The 19,779-nt window shown below is 38.1% G+C and overlaps 1 protein-coding gene across 2 annotated transcripts; it reads right to left on the reverse strand.

Annotated features, from left to right (window-relative positions):
- Positions 1-536: 536 nt before the first annotated feature.
- ercc6l2 (excision repair cross-complementation group 6-like 2) lies at positions 537-15,906 on the reverse strand. Of its 2 annotated transcripts, XM_065247204.2 has the most exons (18): positions 15,712-15,906; positions 14,771-15,171; positions 14,580-14,696; positions 14,259-14,452; positions 13,581-13,742; positions 11,722-11,929; positions 11,384-11,641; positions 11,181-11,300; positions 10,265-10,336; positions 8,991-9,136; positions 8,226-8,321; positions 7,829-7,928; positions 6,454-6,606; positions 6,153-6,224; positions 4,790-5,513; positions 4,523-4,677; positions 2,883-3,055; positions 537-1,903 (listed from the first exon to the last, which is right to left on the reverse strand). In XM_065247204.2, exons 2-18 carry the CDS (start codon positions 15,044-15,046, stop codon positions 1,078-1,080), a joined length of 3,852 nt encoding a protein of 1,283 aa, XP_065103276.1. In that variant the 5' UTR covers positions 15,047-15,171; positions 15,712-15,906; the 3' UTR covers positions 537-1,077. The 2 variants fall into 2 exon arrangements, with proteins under 2 accessions (XP_065103276.1, XP_065103277.1); XM_065247205.2 differs by lacking the exon at positions 2,883-3,055 and having other exon boundaries at positions 1,645-1,903.
- Between the last annotated feature and the right edge of the window lie 3,873 nt (positions 15,907-19,779).

The raw sequence follows: 19,779 nt of genomic DNA on the forward strand, positions 1-19,779 counted from the left end.
ACTTACTCGTGTAACTACTCATGTAACAGTCTATAAATAGGGGAAACATGGAGGTGTTTGGTGGCTTCTAAATTCATCCCTGTTTGGGTCCTAAGGAATGAATGGGGCTAGGCTAAATGCTAACACATTTATGACGGGCTGTACAAAGATTAAGTGCATGCATTAAAAAAAGATAGGTATGTATTAATTTGTCTAAGTTGAGGTAAAAAATAGTAAAATATTGCATAGTTTTCCTTTAAGCAATTGCATTAAGCTTCGGGAAAAGACACACTGATGTCACTTCATTAAAGCACTCCAGAACTATTCTTAAAATCATTTATCTAGCTTGAAACCAAATGTGAAGCACATTTTAGTGCTGTTTCAAATTTGGATGTATCCTAGTAAATGTCACCAATTCATGCTCAACGTTATACAACGGTGCTGTTCAGTGTTCAGCTTTCCCACATGATCTAATACAAAATGATGTTCCACTATGTCACATGATTACATACATATGTGTACTCAAAATCTGTACAGAGGAATGAAACGATCCAAAATTCACTTAGATGGATGTTTATTTCTTCTTTGAATGACTTGGAGGTCTGAGTTTTCTTTATACGGGATCACCTTAGTGTCATTCTTAAACATGAGCATTGATCATATCAATAAGAAACACTATGATGTTTACATACAGGTAAACTGCCGGTTGACCTAATCCGGCCAAAAATTACAATTTAGGAACTTTAAGCATTAGGATGTGTAAATAATAATACACCTTGATAAATAAAAACAAATGTATTTAAAAATGTCTTTCAATACTATAACTATAAAACAGTTTGTACTTTGTTCTCACATTCATTTTCCAAACGGACAAAAAAAAACAAAGAACTAAAACTTTCTACAATAAAAAAAATCCTTAAAAAAAAGTTTAATAAATTGAAAATTCATTATTTATTTCAACTTTCTTGACTAGTGGAGTGGACAGTTGCTATAAATGATAAAAAAATAAAGTTAAGCTAATACAACTTTATTTTTATAATTTATAGCAACTCCTCTCTAGTCAGGAAAGTTGAAATGAACCAGGAATTTTCACAGTAACTACATTTTCCAGAGGAATTTTTCATTCTTTTTCCAAAGTTGAGAGCTTTCACTTTTATCAATACTCTTTGACCTCGCAGGGACACTGGCAGTATTACAGATCTTCTCTACCTCGGACAGATCCGTAAGTTTATTAATGCTCTCCTCATTTCCCTCATTCAAAATGTCCCAGAAGTCCTTTCCTCGACTCTTTGCCTTTTCTGTGAATGTAGCTGTTGCTTCCTTTGGCCGGTCTACGGGTTTCTTTTTGGATTTGAATAAGTCACTGAGAATGGATGTATCACCTATAAGGTCAGCGATGGAGTCAGAGGACGAGCGTGAAGGTCTGACTGATGAGGAGCTTGCACCATTAGTTTGGTTCCTCTGAAGATACCCAGAACTTGTTGAGGAGAACCTCGATCTGCTTATGATCTGGTCCGAGTCATTTGTGGAAGATGATCTCTTAATTTTTTTATTAGTGAGGTCTGTACTGCGATGATGGTGAACCTCAGAGGTTTCTGTACCACCCATTCTCTTTTCTTTTGATGTTTCTTCTCTTTGATCGTGAACTTCATGGGTTGGTACCTCAACTTGAGGGAGGGTTCTTTTTGAGGTAGTTCTTTGTCTGGCTGTACCGGACGTTGAAGGTGGTGATGTGGGTGGCTCTGGCTCAGTGTTGGGTTTAGAAAAGGTCTTTTTGATGATGTCCTTAAGTTCAGGGCTCTTATGGCTGTAGAAGCTCCCTAATCGGCTTAGCCTCTGTTCCGATTCGCTCTTCAAAATCTCTTCTGCAAAGTCCTGCACAGAGTCGGCTCCGAAGAACTGAGCCATGTCCTCCAGCTGCTTCCTACCAGACCAAAAAATATGGGGTCAATCTCATCATTTCACAGAACATAGTGACACAAACAAGAACAAACATTTGATCAAGTTTTGTGTACAGATTTGACAATTATGATAGTACAGGCATTCATTCAGTGCATAATCCTGTTCAATACGAACTTTGCTTTGCAAAACACAGACAGAGAGCAATGAGTTTCTGACGGTGTATTATAACACACAACCACAATTTCTAAGTTACGATGTAATAAGAACCAGAAGCCTTGCTTGCTATTGAAAGCAATTGAAGGGATTGCATAAAACAGCCATATGCACTCATAAGCTAAATGAAACTATTAAAAACCCAAATGCCACGTATTAAAAGCCCCATTTTATAACACAAAACAACAAGCCAGAAAATTCAGCGGCTAGGGGCTTCAAGGAAAACCAGTTAGTAATTTGGAACCAAAATACCTCCGAAGTTGCTTGTGGTATAACTTATAATGGACACTGCCACCCTTTGTGGTTTCAAAACAAAAACTAAGTCAAAAGCAAGCTCTTAAGTAAGTGTTTGTGTGGAGTTGAATCATGTTTCACCAGTGATAATCAAAAGGAAGGGGAATATAAATCTGTGCGTGTGTGTGTTTTCGCCATTACATGAGCAAACAGTACAATTTTGGGAGAATGAAAGGGAAAAGAAGGATAAAGAGGGGGTTCTGCTCATGACTTTGGCTGGGCTTGGGAAATGGGTGGGTGAGAGAACTCAAGGGTGGTCTTCACTGTTCCCTCACTCCTTCAGCCCCAGGGGCCAAGCGGGGGCAGCACACCATAGCTGTGGGGAGAACTGGCACAAGGCCTCAATCTACCAGGAATTTCCTCTCACTGCCTCGCTGTTCTTGTGTTTTCGGTCCAATTGACATGATTACTGTATTCGCTACGCTGTGGAGATGACTGCTTTGTGTAAATGTAAAAATAGGCGTTGGGTTTTTCACAATAGTATAATAGTTTACCTGCAGATGCTACTGGGCGTCTCGCCCACAATGAGAGTGAGATTTTTCTGGCGGTGAGAGGTTTTGGTGAAGTGAGTGACCGGGTGCTTTGGGTGGGATTGGGCACATGCCGGCTGAGCCTGTCTTTCAGTACTGTGATCTGAGAGTGCGGACTCACATGACTGGCTGGGAGTCTAGAACACAAACACACAGAATTTATTAGGGGTGTGCATTGGGACTGCCCTCAAAATTCGATTCAATTACGATTCACCAGGTACGATTCAATTTAATTCGATTCTACAATGCATTGCAATGCATCAAAATTCTACTGGACACAACAAGAATCTGAAATGTGCCCATATGTCCGCTTTCCAAGCTTTGGGTGCATTTTTTAATACCCGTCTATCGCGGTCATCTCTCTCCGCCTCTTGATCGTTGTTGTTATGCCCCTGGAAGTAATTGAAACTTCACAACTTTATTGTCCACTCGAGGCCAGAAAATAAACAGTGACATAATCGATTATGGCACTTTGCTGCATCGATGCAGAATCGTGCATGCGCGCATTGCGATGCATTGCCGCATCGATTATTGTTAACACCCCTAGAATTTATGGAAACTTACAAATGTTAACTATTGTTGAATATAAAAATATATACATTATATAAAAGTAATCTTTATAAAACAATATCACCTATATACATAATTGGATACTAACATTTCCTAACTGTGCTTGCACACCGCCACCGGCGAGAGCTTCAAAGTGGCCGGAAGTCATTCATTTTCAATGAGAGCCGGGGGCGAGCTCCAGCAAGCAGTGGCACGGCACGTTAAGTATGGTGTGAGTGATAACGAGAGTTGAAATCAGTTCAACTTTACTGTAATGAGCTATGATGCGGTTCGGCGGCAACCAATCGGAAGGCGGAAACCACCCCTTGAGAGGAGTTCAGAGAATGCATTCAAGCATCAGAGCGTCCACTACACCTTTTCCTAGCGTTGTTGGCAGGGCAGCCAGACAGGGCAGTCAGACATTAATTAATTTTACCTCAACTTAGATTAATTAATACATACCTATCATTTTCAACCGTGCACTTAATCTTTGCAGAGTGCTTAGCATTTAGCCTAGCCCCATTTATTCCTTAGGATCCAAACAGGGATGAATTTAGAAGCCACCAAACACTTCCATGTTTTTCCTATTTAAAGACTGTTACATGAGTAGTGACACGAGTAAGTATGGTGGCACAAAATAAAACGTGGTGATTTTTAAAGCGGATAAAAATGAGAACTATATTGTATGGAGGAAGAGCACTTAGTTTGCAGCACTTCGACCTCGGGTGCAGTAATATTGAGAGAAGTCCGCCATACAATACAGTTCTTATTTTTTTTCCGCTTAAAGATCACCAAGTTTTATTTTGTGCCACCATTCTTACTCGTGTAACTACTCATGTAACAGTCTTTAAATAGGGAAAACATGGAAGTGCTTGGTGGCTTCTAAATTCATCCCAGTTTGGATCCTAAGGAATGAATGGGGCTAGGCTAAATGCTAACACATAGGTAGGTATAGGTATGTATTCATTCGTCTAAGTTGAGGTAAGAAAATAGTGGTGTTTTCATTTAAAACTAATTATTTTTAGTATAAAAGAAAATGTTAAATGTGGAGAAACCTCTGAGGAATCCAGGAGTTGGTTTGCAGGAAACTGCGAGTGTTGTTTAAGTTCAAACACATCTCGTACTGCAGCGCGGCTCAGGCGGTCTTCTGCTCTGCTTGAACCCACAATCTTCTGATTAGAGTGAGTGTAACTCACATGCTGAAGTCCACCTGTAAGAGAAGTATACTGTAAGAGTAACAGGTACACAGTACTGTTTTAATGCTATAGAAACTAGCCCAAACATCTTACAATTTCAACAAACTTCCAAAAGATTAATGGTACCTAATAATAAATCAATTGTTCCAGTGTGCCCTTCATCTCTGCTATGGGTCCTGTCAGATCCAGGTGTCTGTTCTGCGTTTTGGGTCTTTAAGCCTGTAAAGCTAACAGATCTTTGGGCACCATTTTGCCTCTTAGAAGGCAACCTGCAGACTGACTGATTCACCTGGGGAGATAAACCCTTCATACCTTTAACTCTTCCTTGACAAACTTCATCCTCTAAAGATTCAGTATCACTTTTAATATCGTCTTCAGACTTTTTTCCTGTAAACTTGATCCTGTTTTGAAAACAACTCTTGACAGAATTCATCTCTTCATTCTTGTGTTTGTGTAATCTTGACTCTGTATGCTCTGATTTTGTATGCTCATGATGTTTTCCAGCGGGAACTCCATCCATCTCCTCCTCTGATTGACTGGATGGATCCCAGCTGGTCTTCTCCTGGTTCTCTTCATCTTGACTTTGGTTGCTAAAATCTTCTTCACTGCTGTCTGTTCCCTGCTGCTCTCTCTGAGCTATTTGTTGCTGAAGCAGACGGTAAAGGCCTAAATTGTCAATACAAGCACCACCCATCTCCTCTCCTGTGTGTGGGTTTGAGGACCTTTGCTTGGAACAGCAGGGATCTTCATCCTCACTCGCACTGCTGAAGTCCAAAACCTCAGCAGGTTTGAACCCGGTGACTGCTGACCCTCCTGCTCGCTCAGCAGAGGTCTCTGCTGACTTTGGATCCTGGGGTAAACCAAGATGGTCCATTAGTTTTCTGAACTATTAATATTGTAACACTAACATAGAAAAACTGTACTACAAAAAAAAAAAGTTCTCAGTGTTTATGAGCCAAAACTATTTTATACTTCATCTTAGAGTTTTTACCAAATACTTGTTACTGATTTTTTGGCAAATAATTTAGCTCATTTTCATGAAAACAAATATGTGCATTTCAAATATGTGACCCTGCCTGTGAAATCCAGACTAAAGCCTCATAATCTAGAATAGGAGCATCAAAGTTTGATTTCAATCTCCGACTGTGATCAAAGTTTATGTATGAAACATTAAATGAATCACTTCAGCTGGGTTTTCACAGACTACGTGACGTATAAAGCCTGGTAAAACTCTACAGTCAGTGCCCGTCCTCTCAGACAAACAAATGTGTCAGGTTCCTTCCAGAAGAACAATTAGATAAGGCCTCTACTGAGTAAATAAACGTGTATAGACAGTACATTTCTGTGTGGTCTCCACCATTGGGCTTGAGAGAGGGTTGATTATGACCATGTGTTCGCCATCATACCGTGGGAACAGATGGATGATGGGAGAGTTGGATGGGAAAGAGAAGCGTTTTAGACACGGGTCTGTGAAAGGGTGGATACTCACGGCATCTTGCATCCTCTCGCCCATAGCTTGTGTTTTGGCCGTCATGATCCCCACCTCCACTTTGCCCTCCCTCTGTGGGCGAAACACGCGATTCCCATCATGTCAACGAGAAGGAATTTAATTCATGTAAACAGTCATGTCATTAGGGACGCTTATGATCTGGTGAGGTCTTTTAGACAGTAGACTACATTTCTGCGATCATCAAAATCCTTATTATTTCGATTTCAATGATCAAACCTGATTTAAAATCAAAATCAACCGGTGTTAAAAAAGTGCCAATTGCAACTGTGATGTTTCTGACCTTCAGGATGCGTTGGGTTAGGCAGGTGCCATCAGTCTGAAGACGAAACAGGTTTCGGATGCCAAACAACTCTCCGCTCTGGCCGTCTGTTCCCTGAACAGCATCAAAGTACCGCCGCGCATTTTCACACCCCATTACTGATGTCTGAAGTTGCTGTATTAAATCAATTAAAGACATTTGATTAAAATAAGTGTATTATTTTTACAGCCGGGGGGATAAGAGACCACTTTAAGATTATTTTTTAGTTTTTCTAAATTTACTATTTATAGGAATGTGTTTATGTAAATTATAATTTTATTTTCCCAACTACCGACAACATTTCTGCCAAGTTCCCAATAAAAAAAGAATGTTTTAATTTGCATTTATTAAAGGGGACAGAGAATAAAAAAACATTTTTACCTTGTCTTTGTTGAATAATGGTAGTCTACCCGCATTCACGAACATACAAAAAGTGCTAAACATGCTAAACATCTCAGTATCATAGAAATTCCTCTTTTAGAAATGTCAGCCAGAAAACGGCCCAATCTGAAAAACTGATGCTTATGACATCACAGGCATCTCACTGCCCCTCCACTTTAAAATAATTGGCTACATTTTTTGAGTGGCAGCAAAGTCAGCCAATCAGTAATGAGATTGCAAGTTAAGCCAGTAGGGGGAGCCAAATAGGTGCAAAACCACTTGTTTAAAATCCCCCACCCTAATAGAGCTATCTGAGAGAGGTTTTTAGGAAGCTTCTAAGGCATTAAAGACCCAAACCAAAAAAAGTTTGTCTACATGTCACATCACAGAACAAGGATAAATACCCCGTTCAATCATTCTATGTCACCTTTAACTTAAAATTAAAATGGGATAAACATGGTTTAAATAACCAAAAAGATAGTGTTTTCCGATCTTGAATCCTGCAGAGAAAACAAGCTTAAATTCATTTCTCAATAATAATATGCTAATGTTTTTACATGTATTTTAGTAAAATTTTTGAAATATAAATCTTTATCTTTAATGTGTCTTCGTATACATTCAGTCTTTTACATTGCTGTTGGGTGACTTTATGCCACTTGCTTTTGTTAAAATTCAATAGACACTGGAAAGAAATGGTTGTAATATACGTAGAAATTATGATTAAAGGCGGGGTGCATGATCTCTGAAAGCCACCTTTAAAGGCAAAATTGGCAGAAGAATTGGGTAGGGACTACGCCCTATATTAGTCCAGGTCGAATGCCACACAGTACCTTTTTCAACTAAGCACTTTTACCTTTTATTTATTATACAAAATTCTTGTCCAACGGAAACAGAGTAATTTTGTCTTTACTGTCCAAATACTATATGTACATATGTATGTATAGCACAGTGTTCTTTTGCTGAGAACATTACGCACCTGTTTGTAAATCTGCCGCAGGTATATGATCTCCTCAACTGTTCCCAAAGAGATGAGTCTAAAAACCGTCACATCCCTGCACTGGCCTATGCGATACGCCCTATAAATATATAATTATATGCATTAGTTTCTTTATTCTGTTAAACCCAAAAGAAGATATTTTAATAAATGATGGTAAGCACAAAGTTGAGAGTACCCATTCACTACCATAGTAGGAAAAACAAATACTATGGAAGTCAACTGCGTGCTGATTACCATCATTTATCAAAATATCTTCTTTTGTGTTCAACATAGGGAAGAAAGTCATACAGGTTTAGAACAACATGCAGGGAAGTAAATAATGACAGTATTTTAATTTTGGGGTGAATTTTCCCTTAAAATAAATATGTATGTTTACCTGTCAATAGCCTGAAGATCATTAGCAGGATTCCAAGTTGGATCAAAGAGCACAACAACATTGGCTCCGGTGAAGTTGAGACCAAGCCCACCAGCCCTTTAGAGGAAACCACATCAGACTTTCATTTTGTCAAGATTGCATGTATGACCTTAACATTAAAGGGACACTCCACTTTTTTAGAGTTAAACATTTGATTTTTACAGTTTTGGAATCCATTCAGCCGATTTCCAGGTCTGGCGCTACCACTTTTAGCATAGCTTAGCAAAATCCATTGAATCTGATTAGACCATTAAAAATAATAATCATTAAAAATAATAATCAAGGACTTTAAAATAGTCCCTTGGTATCGAAAGTTACTAAGGGGACTATTTTCGGGCACTGCGTAATATCATTGCGCCTGCTGCAGACATGGTACGGCAGCAAAGTCATTGATTATTACGCCAGAATGAGAGTATAGTTTCATAGCCATATCTGCCTAGAAAATCGCAACTTTAAATTTTCTGTCGGTCTTAGTACACGATGTAACTACAGAAGAGTCAAGTTTTAAATAGGAAAAATATTGAAACTCTTTGGTTATTTTTGAGCGCGATGCTAATGGTCTAATCAGATTCAATGGATTGTGCTAAGCTATGCTAGATCTGAGGAATGGATTTCAAAACAGTAAAAATCAAATGTTTAACTCTAGGGGAGCTGGAAAATGAGAATATTTTCAAAAAAAGGGGAGTGTCCCTCTAAGGCATAATAAACCAGTGAAGCCACACTCACAGGGTAGACACCAAACACAGGTTGATGTCCCGAGAGCTGTTGAAGTCCTTCACTATCTTCACTCTGTCCTTAGACTTGGTGTTTCCATCCAACCTGCGGTACTCCAGACCCTCAGCCATACAGTAGCTCTCAAGAACATCTAGCAGCTGTGAAGAACATCTTACAGTGGGAGATCCATCTCACACAGTTTCATATTTATCATGCCATTGTCTTTAACAGACGTCTATACCATGAACCAGAGTCGTATAATAATAGAGTTACGACACTCACATAGACGTCCGTTGTAAGAATGGAATGCGGAAGTAACAGCGTGTCATGGAGTGACCGGTAGTGACGCATAGTTCCAAACGCAGCACTGAAGCCCATTCATTTCAATGGCACCTGCTGGTAAATCGATGAAATTACCGTTTCTCTTTACATTTTCGGACATTTCATTAATATAGTCAAAAGTGATATTTTATGAACTCTGCGGTAGGTAATGATTATCGTTAATAATAACTAGTAAAATTTTTTATATTTTAATGAGTTGTGTATAATGTGTGAATAATATAGATTTAATGGTTTAATATTTTATTACTGGTGGCCATCTACTTTATACTTATCTTTTTTTATATATTACGAGTAACACTAGGGGGCAACAGCGACAAGCTAAATGCCTTATAAGAAAGTCACACTGCTTCACAATGCTGCTATGTGTTTCATTGTGTTTGGTAAGTAATACGAGTGATGTATCCTCGAAAATCATGTATGATTATATTAACATTTAATGTGAATTTAAAATATGAATTTAGTGTGTTTCTGTTATGCTTCACTGTTACAAATAACCGCGTTGGCGATCTTTTTTGTGATTTTAATATAGTATAAGAATTATGTTTTTAGCAGATTGATAGCCATTTATATAGCCATATTTTGCTACAAAAATAAAAGATAAACGGTGTTGCTATAGTTGGTATAGATAACCAGTTACATTTGGGTCACAATTAACTGTTTATCTTTATTAACTGATTTACTGTATTTCCATCACTCCCTAGTAAAAAAAACCGTTATAAACACAGTAAGTATAGTGATCAATTCCCATTACAAGCTAATATTTACCTAAAATAGCTGAAAACCTATGCAAACAGATTGACAGCCCTGCTTGGTTTGGAACTGTACAACATTACATGAGTCACGTGACCGCGCGGCGGCGAGATCAAAGCGTTTCGTAACTCTGTTATTATACGACTCTGCCATGAACTAGCTGGCATGCTGTAAAATACACATTGGCACCTTACCTTGGTGGACAGAGAGAAGAGTAGAACCTTGGCATTCTTCACCATGTAGTGATTTAGTAGCTTTTGCAGAACCTGAAAGAACAAAATCAGCACATGGGTGCAACAACATTGAGTGCATATAATAACATGGAAAACCGAAGGTGTTCATCTGAATGATAAACAAAAGCTCTGGGCAGAGATTAACAGAGCAGGCTGTGTCTTTAAATTCTCTTGCTTATGTTTCAGGAACCAACGTCCATTCTTGTGAGAACGCCAGTACCACAGCATCTGCCAATAACAGCACCCTCAAGATGCTCCAGTTGAAGGGAGGGGAACCTTTGAAAGGAAATGTTAAATAGTGTCCTTGTTATTACCCAAAGAAGTGTAGCCAAAGCTTGTGCGGCAGGACAGCTCAGGGCCAGTGCTTGGCCGCAAGAGGGATTATTAATCTCAGTACAGCCATGGAAAAACCTAAAGTTAAAAGCTTTCTTGGAAAAGCAACAGACTGTTGAACGATGTGAACGTGCTCATGTCAACATTACACTAACATATAATTCTGACATACATTTAAAGTGTGAATTAAACTAAAATGTTGTCCAAAATACAACAGATTAAAGGGATAGTTCAGCCAAAAATGAAAATTCTGTCAACATTTACTCACCCTCAAGTTGTTTCAAATTTCTTTGTAATGGTGAACAAAAAGAAAAAAAAATTGAGCAATGTTTGTGTGACCATGTGGTGTTTTGGAGCACCACTGACTCCCATAGTATATTTTTTACTATGGAAGTCAATGGTGCTCCTGCTTGATTACAAATGTCTTTCTTTGTCTTTAGCAGAACACAGAAATGTTAACATGCTTGCGAGTAAATAATGACGAAATTTAAATTTTTAAGGTGAACTTAGCCTTTAATAAACACAACAAGTAATAAAGTCTCACCTTCATTTTTCCACTGTACATCGGATCTGACATTGCTTCAAATGCGGCCTGTTTGCACCTCTCTGTGAAATCTGGAAATTTCTTAAAAACTTGATTGCAAATGGCAGTCACATATTTCTCCTGCAGAGAAATAATAACAAAAATGTACAAAATTCCATTTTAAAACATTTTATTCCTCCGATCCAAAATTCTCAGTTATTTACCTGCTTTTTGCTGGTTCCTTCTTTGGACTGCAGTAGAGCGACGTGATTGGCTACCTTCCTAAGTATTGCAAGATAACTAAAGTAGAGGTGTCTGACAGGCACGCCGTCTGCGTTTACTTTGTAGCAGCATTTCTTTCGTGGACGCCCACTGCCACAGTGGCACCTTCTTGAGCTTTGTAACATCAAGATCACATCATCTGTGTCAAGCACAGCTTTGTAAACGGTCTGCTGGAAGTCTGTGAGCGAGCAATACACCACCTGAATATAAACAAGATCAAGAGATCAGATCAAGTACTGTGAGTGTTCGCTTTCAATAAATAGACCTACTCGATACTTACTCTATCGTCTTTTTTAGGTAGCTGGTCACTGATGAGTGCTTTTGTTCTCCTGAGGAACCAACGCGAGAGCTTTTTGGCCAGGTCCTGAACTGCCTTGCGACCTTCAGCAAGAGCTCGTTTTGTCACAGTGTGTTTCTGACCCTGCTCGATGGGGTCAGAAAATCTGTTTTTAAAGCCCGCCAAAGAGCCTAGGCATCCAGGGATGGCCCTATGACCAAGAGACAAGGGTTTAAAATTAAACGGGATTTAAAGGATTTAAAAGGTACATTAGCAAACAGCTTCACGGTCTACAAATGTAGCTTTCTATTAAAGTTGTTTTACATAGGCAGCAACTTTGTTAGTAGCCATGTGCCACACTAAAAGCATTAATAGTAACATTTAGGGGTGCACCAATAAACGGCGATATACACTAACGGCGCATATTTCACACGGGCGTCAGCGTTAACGCTTCCCATTCACTTTTAATGGGTGATGTCATGCGTTGCCGAACTGAATTGTGGATCCGTCGGCGCCGCGTCAGTGCCGTTGCTTGCGGCAGAAGTTGAACATTTCTCAACTTTTCAAGCGGTAACGCGTGCGTCAGCCAATCAGATCGCCTTATGCAAATAACCTAGGCAGAGTTACGTTTATGGAAGAAGGAGCATGTGTAGCGGCCACTGTGATTGGCTGTTGGCCACGCTTCAGACAAGCGTTGCTTCCGTTAAGCGTTAACGCTGACACAGCGTGTGAATGTACCGTAATAATAAATGGCCCATAACTATTCTGAATCGCACAGCCGATGTTATGATGCTTTTGATCAGTACCGTATTTTCCGGACTATAAGTCGCTCCGGAGTATACATCGCATCAGTCAAAAAATGCATCATGAAGAGGAAAAAAACATATTTAAGTCACACTGGACTATAAGTCACATTTATTTAGAAAATTATTATTCTTTTGGGGGGCATTTTTTGTTAAGTCTTTCTCCGTTGTCTTTAAGTTAATGTTTCAGTTAACAGTTTTTTTCTGGGGTAGGCTACAGGAGCAACATATTAAGCCCTCTCATGGCTGTAGACAGTAATGTTTTCCTTTGGTTCATGTTAGTCAGTATGAATTAATTTTGACATATAAGTCGCACCTGACTATAAGTCGCAGGACCAACCAAACTATGAAAAAAGTGCGACTTATATTCCGGAAAATACGATAAGTCCTAATCGATCTGAAATCATTGTTAGTTTGAGTCGTTTAAAACATGCATTTGAAAAAGCAACACTCGTCAAACATAATCATTATACATATTCTTTATTATCGTGAATATACCTGAAAAGGTTTGAAGAACGGCCATATAAATATATCCTGCAGCGCATATTGAGTTTCTGCACGAGAGCACCCTCTGGCTTTTGGATGTAGCGGCAATTCACCGCAACTCATTAAAAAGTATAGCAAGCATCATCGGCAAATATATCGGTGCACCCCTCGTGACATTATTCAAACATTAGCGTGTTGTCACGTCAAGACAACAAATGAATATTTTAGGTGCGCTGAGCTCAAATGCATTCTGGGTTGCTATGTCCCAGAAGTACTCTGGAAAAATTACTGTTTAAATGTGACCCAGTCTGTGACAACCCAGCTAATGTAACTATTGTGTTTTTTATTTGTTTTATATAAAATCATCCAAAATAATCTAAGGAACATTCTGTGATAAAGAAATGTATTTTTGATCGAGTGAGGTCATGTCAAATCAATGAGTGAAATGGTCCTAATCTCATTGGTAATGAGACTTTAGCCTGGATTCACAGACAGGGACACAATTTTGCATCGTGACAGACACCTAAACTGTCACCTAGTAAGTTAGCTCACTAGGCTTTGTAACACACTCACCAGTCCATAACACACCACAGCTCCTCCAGGTTGTTCTGAAGAACCGTTCCTGTCAGGCCAACCCTTACTTTACATCTCATCCCCTTCATGGCCTGAGTGATTTGGGACTTGTGATTCTTTATTTTGTGAGCTTCATCCACAATGACAGCACTCCAATCAATACTGTACACAATTACACAAGACATTACAAATGTACTGTACGAGCAAGGCTCTAAAGATGAATGGCGTTTGTATAATAAATATATAAATGTGGTCAGAAACGACTATTTTAATATGGTTGTCGTTAAAGTGGATATTTGTTCATAAAAATTCATTATCACACCTGAATGACTTTCTTTTCCTTCTTTAAAACATAAAGATGTTTGGCAAAATTTTTACACTATAACTTCTGGTACATGGACTGGTTTATACCGTCATTTTAGCATGCATTATTTCTTAATTCATTCTGTAGAAAAAAGCAGCTTGGATTGTCTTCTGTAAAATATCTCAGTTTATGTTGCATACTTTGAAATGCCATGACTGTGAGTAAATGAAGACAGAATTTTACATTTTGAGTGAACTTTCTCTTTATAAGTGAATCAGCAATATGCAGTATGTCCCTATATGCTTCCGAAAGAAATACTATAAAATTTTGACAGTAGCATATAAACCTAAACAAATGACTCTGTAGAAATGTACCTGTTGAACTGTTCCAGACAGAGCCTGAATGTTTCATAAGTGGTAAGAGCAATCTCGCATCTTCCTCTTTGAACACGCGCCAGCTCTTCCTCCTTCCTAAAACCATGGACAACTACGACTCTGAAATGACCCCAAGTGTCTAGCTCATCTTTCCAGTTATATAAGACGGAGAGTGGAGCCACAATGAGGAAAACCTAAAATGGAGAAACAAAATATGACCACAGTACATATAATAGTATGTACATAATTAACATACTGTACTATGTACACATTAAAATAATTAAGTAGTTGCCTTCATTTGCAGTAAAACATACATGATACCTTTTGAACTTTGGACTGTTTTGAGGATTTTTGTGACTGCAAAAACTGAGGCCTGTTGTTTTCGACATCTTCCCATGTGCCCGTTTTCTGTAAAACTGCTGCTAGGAAGCCAATAACCTGAGCAACGGAAAAACTAGCAATGTCAAACTGTAAACATGTTTATGCTATTTGTTAAATTTTCATGCATCTACCTGAACAGTCTTTCCAAGCCCCATGTCATCGCCCAAGATGCATCCTCTGGATTTAGCAAAGTTGTGATAGATGAATTTAATGCCATCTCGCTGGTAGTCTCGTAGGTATCGATTAATAGTGTAAGGGACTTTTACATAACTTCCTGACACCAGAAATGGCTCAGATGGACCTGGTGGTCTCTGATTACTGTGAAACAGAGGTCTCTCATCCCCATACAGGGACATGGACGCCCTGGTACCCTCGATCTTTGAAGCTGAGTCCGCCGCATCCTCCATCTATACGGAGTTAAAACAGGTGCTATCTAGGTAAAGGCTTGCCTTGTTTAGTTGTGACAGATTTCTCCTTTGGAACAGCACAAAAGGTAAAGTCATTTTTGTTACCAAAATGGAAGACGTGTGACCTGCAAAATAAGCAAGAGCAAAATTAGTAAATCCAAAAATATAGTAATAAAGTTTAGGTGAAACACCACTAACTGCATTTAATCAATAAACTGTAACATAATCCTTAGTGTCATTTCACATACATTACCAACAAACAAAACTAGATTTAAAGAAAATACATAGCAGATTATTTATAACGAAACTAAATGTAGTTTCCTAGAGGTAACGTTGGCTAAACTTTTCTCATGTTCGAATCAAATTATAAAAAAGCAGTTCCCTTAAACACACGGTTTTAACTTGATTACATGTATTTACATATTAACGTATATGTTGACATTTGCAATGATATCATATCGCTTTTCTAAAATTAATTTGTTACAAAATATGTTGCGAAGTCATGCGATGCTGCGCAGACTTACAAGTCTGAAATCCAAGTATCGCGAGAGCGAATGAACGACTGAGCTTTCGATTCGCTCTCGCGGTTGTCTGATGTCAAAATCAGACAGGTCTGCGCAGCGCCGAACGAATGCGAACACAGCTAACGTCAAGTCAGTTCTTACCATGAACTCATGTCTGTTTTGCTGATGTTTCTGGGCTAATCGTGGATGTCTGCTCGGCAGTAACGTAAACTATGAAGTCGCCGGTTGGATAAAATAATAAGCAGATATGTTTATTCCTCTACGTATCCATCATACGTGTCTCTATTTTTGCTAACGTAGCAACATGCTGCACCCAGCGTCCGGCACGGAAGGGACGCGTTTATTTACCTATCTGTGTTATGGGTGCAGCACTTTCCATAGAAGCCCAGAGAAAAATACAGTGTGAAATAAAATTACAAAAATTCTTCAGTTTAATCATTTTTATTTTTAAAATAGGATCCCAAGAACATTAGTAACCGTAAATAGAAAATATTTAGATTAAATAGACCAAATGTGTATTTTATGTGTTTGTTGATTGTTTAATTTTAGTATTTATTCTGTTAGATAGTTGTAACCAGAGTCGTATAATAACAGAGTTACGAAACGCTTTGATCTCGCCGCCGCGCGGTCACGTGATTCATGTAACGTTCTACAGTTCCAAACCAAGCAGGGCTGTCAATCTGTTTGCATAGGTTTTCAGCTATTTTAGGTAAATATTAGCTTGTAATGGGAATTGATCACTATACTTACTATGTTTATAACGTTTTTTTACTAGGGAGTGATGGAAATACAGTAAATCAGTTAATAAAGATAAACAGTTAATTGTGACCCAAAGATAACTGTGGTTATCTATATACCAACTACAGCAACACAGTTGATCTTTTATTTTTGTAGCAAAATATGGCTATATAAATGGCTATCAATCTGCTAAAAACATAATTCCTACACTTTTACTATATTAAAATCACAAAAAAGATCGCCAACGCGGTTATTTGTAAATTCATATATTTAATTGTATTTTTAGTACACATTAAATGTTAATATAATTATACATGATTTTCGAGGATACATCACTCGTATTACTTACCAAACACAATGAAACACATAGCAGCAAAGCAGTGTGACTTTCTTATAAGGCATTTAGCTTGTCGCTGTTGCCCCCTAGTGTTACTCGTAATATATAAAAAAAGATAAGTATAAAGTAGATGGCCACCAGTAATACAATTTTAAACCATTAAATCTATATTATTCACACATTATACACAACTCATTAAAATATAAAATTTTACTAGTTATTATTAACGATAATCATTACCTACAGCAGAGTTCATAAAATATCACTGTTGACTATATTAATGAAATGTCCGAAAATGTAAAGAGAAACGGTAATTTCATCAATTTACCAGCAGGTGCCATTGAAATGAATGGGCTTCAGTGCTGCGTTTGGAACTATGCGTCACTACCGGTCACTACATGAAACGCTGTTACTTCCGCATTCCATTCTTACAACGGACGTCTATGTGAGTGTCGTAACTCTATTATTATACGACTCTGGTTGTAACTAACATCCTATTTTTTTTAAACAATAATAATAAATGTAAAATCAGCAATGGAAGAGTTATGGCAAGCTGGATGAAATTTCAAGAAAGACTTTATTGTTCTATCCAAAGCAATTTACAAATAAGTACCTTTATCAATCATATGTTGACAGCCAAATCTTCAAATCAAAATATTTTCATTTACAATTAAAAACAGACACCCCTCTGGTCGACCAGACCAGACCAGTACAAATGACTTCTTCCATCCACAGCAACAACATTACACATATCAATGAGTTACAGGCTCGGAGTGGAAACACTGACATGCTCCTATATCTGCTTCTCGCTGGATTATATGCCTCTTTTCTACGGACCAATCAAATCTGCTAATTATGGTCATAGAAAGTGGTTAATGGTTGTGCACTAGGGTGGTCCATATATCTATAATGCATTCATTCTGCCTGACCTCACCACCCATACCAAACAGCTTCTTTTCATAGGGGGCAAATGGACCCATGTGGTTTAGTAGAGGAGCAAGTGTTATGTGCTCTGCGCTATGCCTAGTGCTAAGTAAACTGTCAGTCATGACTGTTTGGGCTTCTTTATAAGAACATCTGCAGCAGCTGCCCTATAAATTCCTAGTGTTGAGAGAGCAGGAACATAAAGTTTCATTTTAGTTTTGCAGTGTAGCATAGCACAGGTCATCACCCGCTCCCACCTGAGGAGAGACTTTAAAACTCTTGAAATGACCACCAGACATCTTTATCTTAAAACAGCAGATACAAACATATTTGGAAATGTTCTATACTTGTTTGTTATACATTTTAAATATCTTCATCCTCACAAGGTTAAACCTTTCCCGCCATTCAAAAGAAAATGCATGCAAAAAGATTTGCATTAGCAATGCAAACAATATTGTACGCAATTGTGTTGCAATTTTGAGCTTTGGGTGCATTATGTTGACCCATACTATGGTGTAAAATACATTTTTCTTTAGGAGTGTGAGATCTCAGGCAGCAGAGACCGCTGAGGTTCCCCCTCACTGCAGATGCTGAATGGGAGATTTGTCTGCTTCTCCGTGAGCTTAGGAAATCCTCCATCTGTATTTCACTGACTTTCTCCCATGAGTCACTCAAGGTTAGAAAGCCAAAACAAATTACAGCCATGCCAAAACTGACAGTATTAACCTTATGAGCATTGATTACCTTATGAGCAGTTCTTGCTTTTAATAATTTTATATTTTTTTTTGCTTGCTCGTGTTCACTGTTAAAAATATCTGTAAAAATTACAGTATTACTGGCAGCTGTTTGCCAGTAACTTACTGTAGATTTTAATTTATGTTATTTACTAGCAACAGTTTGTTCAAAGTTAAAGGGACACACTTTTTTTGAAAATATGCTCATTTCCAGCACCCCCAGAGTTAAACATTTCATTTTTACCTTTTTGGAATCCATTCAGCTGATTTCCGGGTCTGGCACTACCACTTTTAGCATAATTTAGCGTAATCCATTGAATCTGATTAGACCATTAGCATCGTGCTAAAAAATAACCAAAGAGTTCAATATTTTTCCTATTTAAAACTTGACTCTTCTGTAGTTACATCGTGTAGTAGGACCGACGGAAAATTAAAAGTTGTGTTTTTTTCCAGGCAGATATGGCTAGGAACTATACTCTCATTCTGGCGTAATTAACAAAGACTTTGCTGCTGTAACATGGCTGCAGGAGGCACAATGATATTACGCAGCAGCTGAAAATTGTCCCCTTAGTAACTTTCAATGGCAGATGACTATTTTTGGCTGCTGCGTAATATCATTGCGCCTTTTTAAATAGGATAAATAAAGAAACTCTTTGGTTATTTTTAGCATAATGCTAATAGTCTTATCAGATTCAATGGATTTTGCTAAGCTATGCTAAAAGTGGTAGCGCCAGACCCGGAGATCGGCTGAATGGATTCCAAAACGATAAAAATCAAATGTTTAACTTTAGAGGAGCTGGAAAACAAGTAAATTTTCAAAAAAATTGGAGTGTCCCTTTAAATGAGCATTAAACATAAACAAGTCTTTGTCCTTACAGAATAAAACTATAAAATAACAGTCTTATATTTTTTTACAAAACTCATCAATCTGAAAAGCTTTGTGTTCCTGATTGGCCAGCTAATCTAATTGTGATTAGCCTCTGAGTCTGCCATCAGCCGGAAATGTGACGTTCTTACCACGCTTACCATGTTTGAAAGATTCAGTCACAATGCAATGCTAACGGGAAATAACTTACAGGCTATGAGTCCAAGTGGGAGGAATTATGATAATGTCGGTCTTTTCTACATCACCAATCCCAAGTAAACTGTTGCCTACAATCCGTGTGTTTGTTGTAGTCCAAGTAAAGAGATTTACGTTGAAGACGATAACTTGCGTCATCAATTACTTTGGGGTTTGTACCTTTTGCATATCGGTAACAATCACTAATACACACTTACACACCAAAGGAAATTTTAAAACCGTGAATCAGACCATAGTTGCTCTTTAACTTTGAACAAACTGTTGCCAGTAAATAACATACATTTAAATCTACAGTAAGTTACTGGCAAACAGCTGCATAACTACAGCAAAAAAATGTACAGTGTTGGAAGAAAGTATCGCATAATTGTTTTTTCATTGTGCAGATTAGGAGACCT

This window comes from Paramisgurnus dabryanus, chromosome 11 (genome assembly GCF_030506205.2).
Source record: "Paramisgurnus dabryanus chromosome 11, PD_genome_1.1, whole genome shotgun sequence".
Lineage (NCBI taxonomy): Eukaryota > Metazoa > Chordata > Actinopteri > Cypriniformes > Cobitidae > Paramisgurnus > Paramisgurnus dabryanus.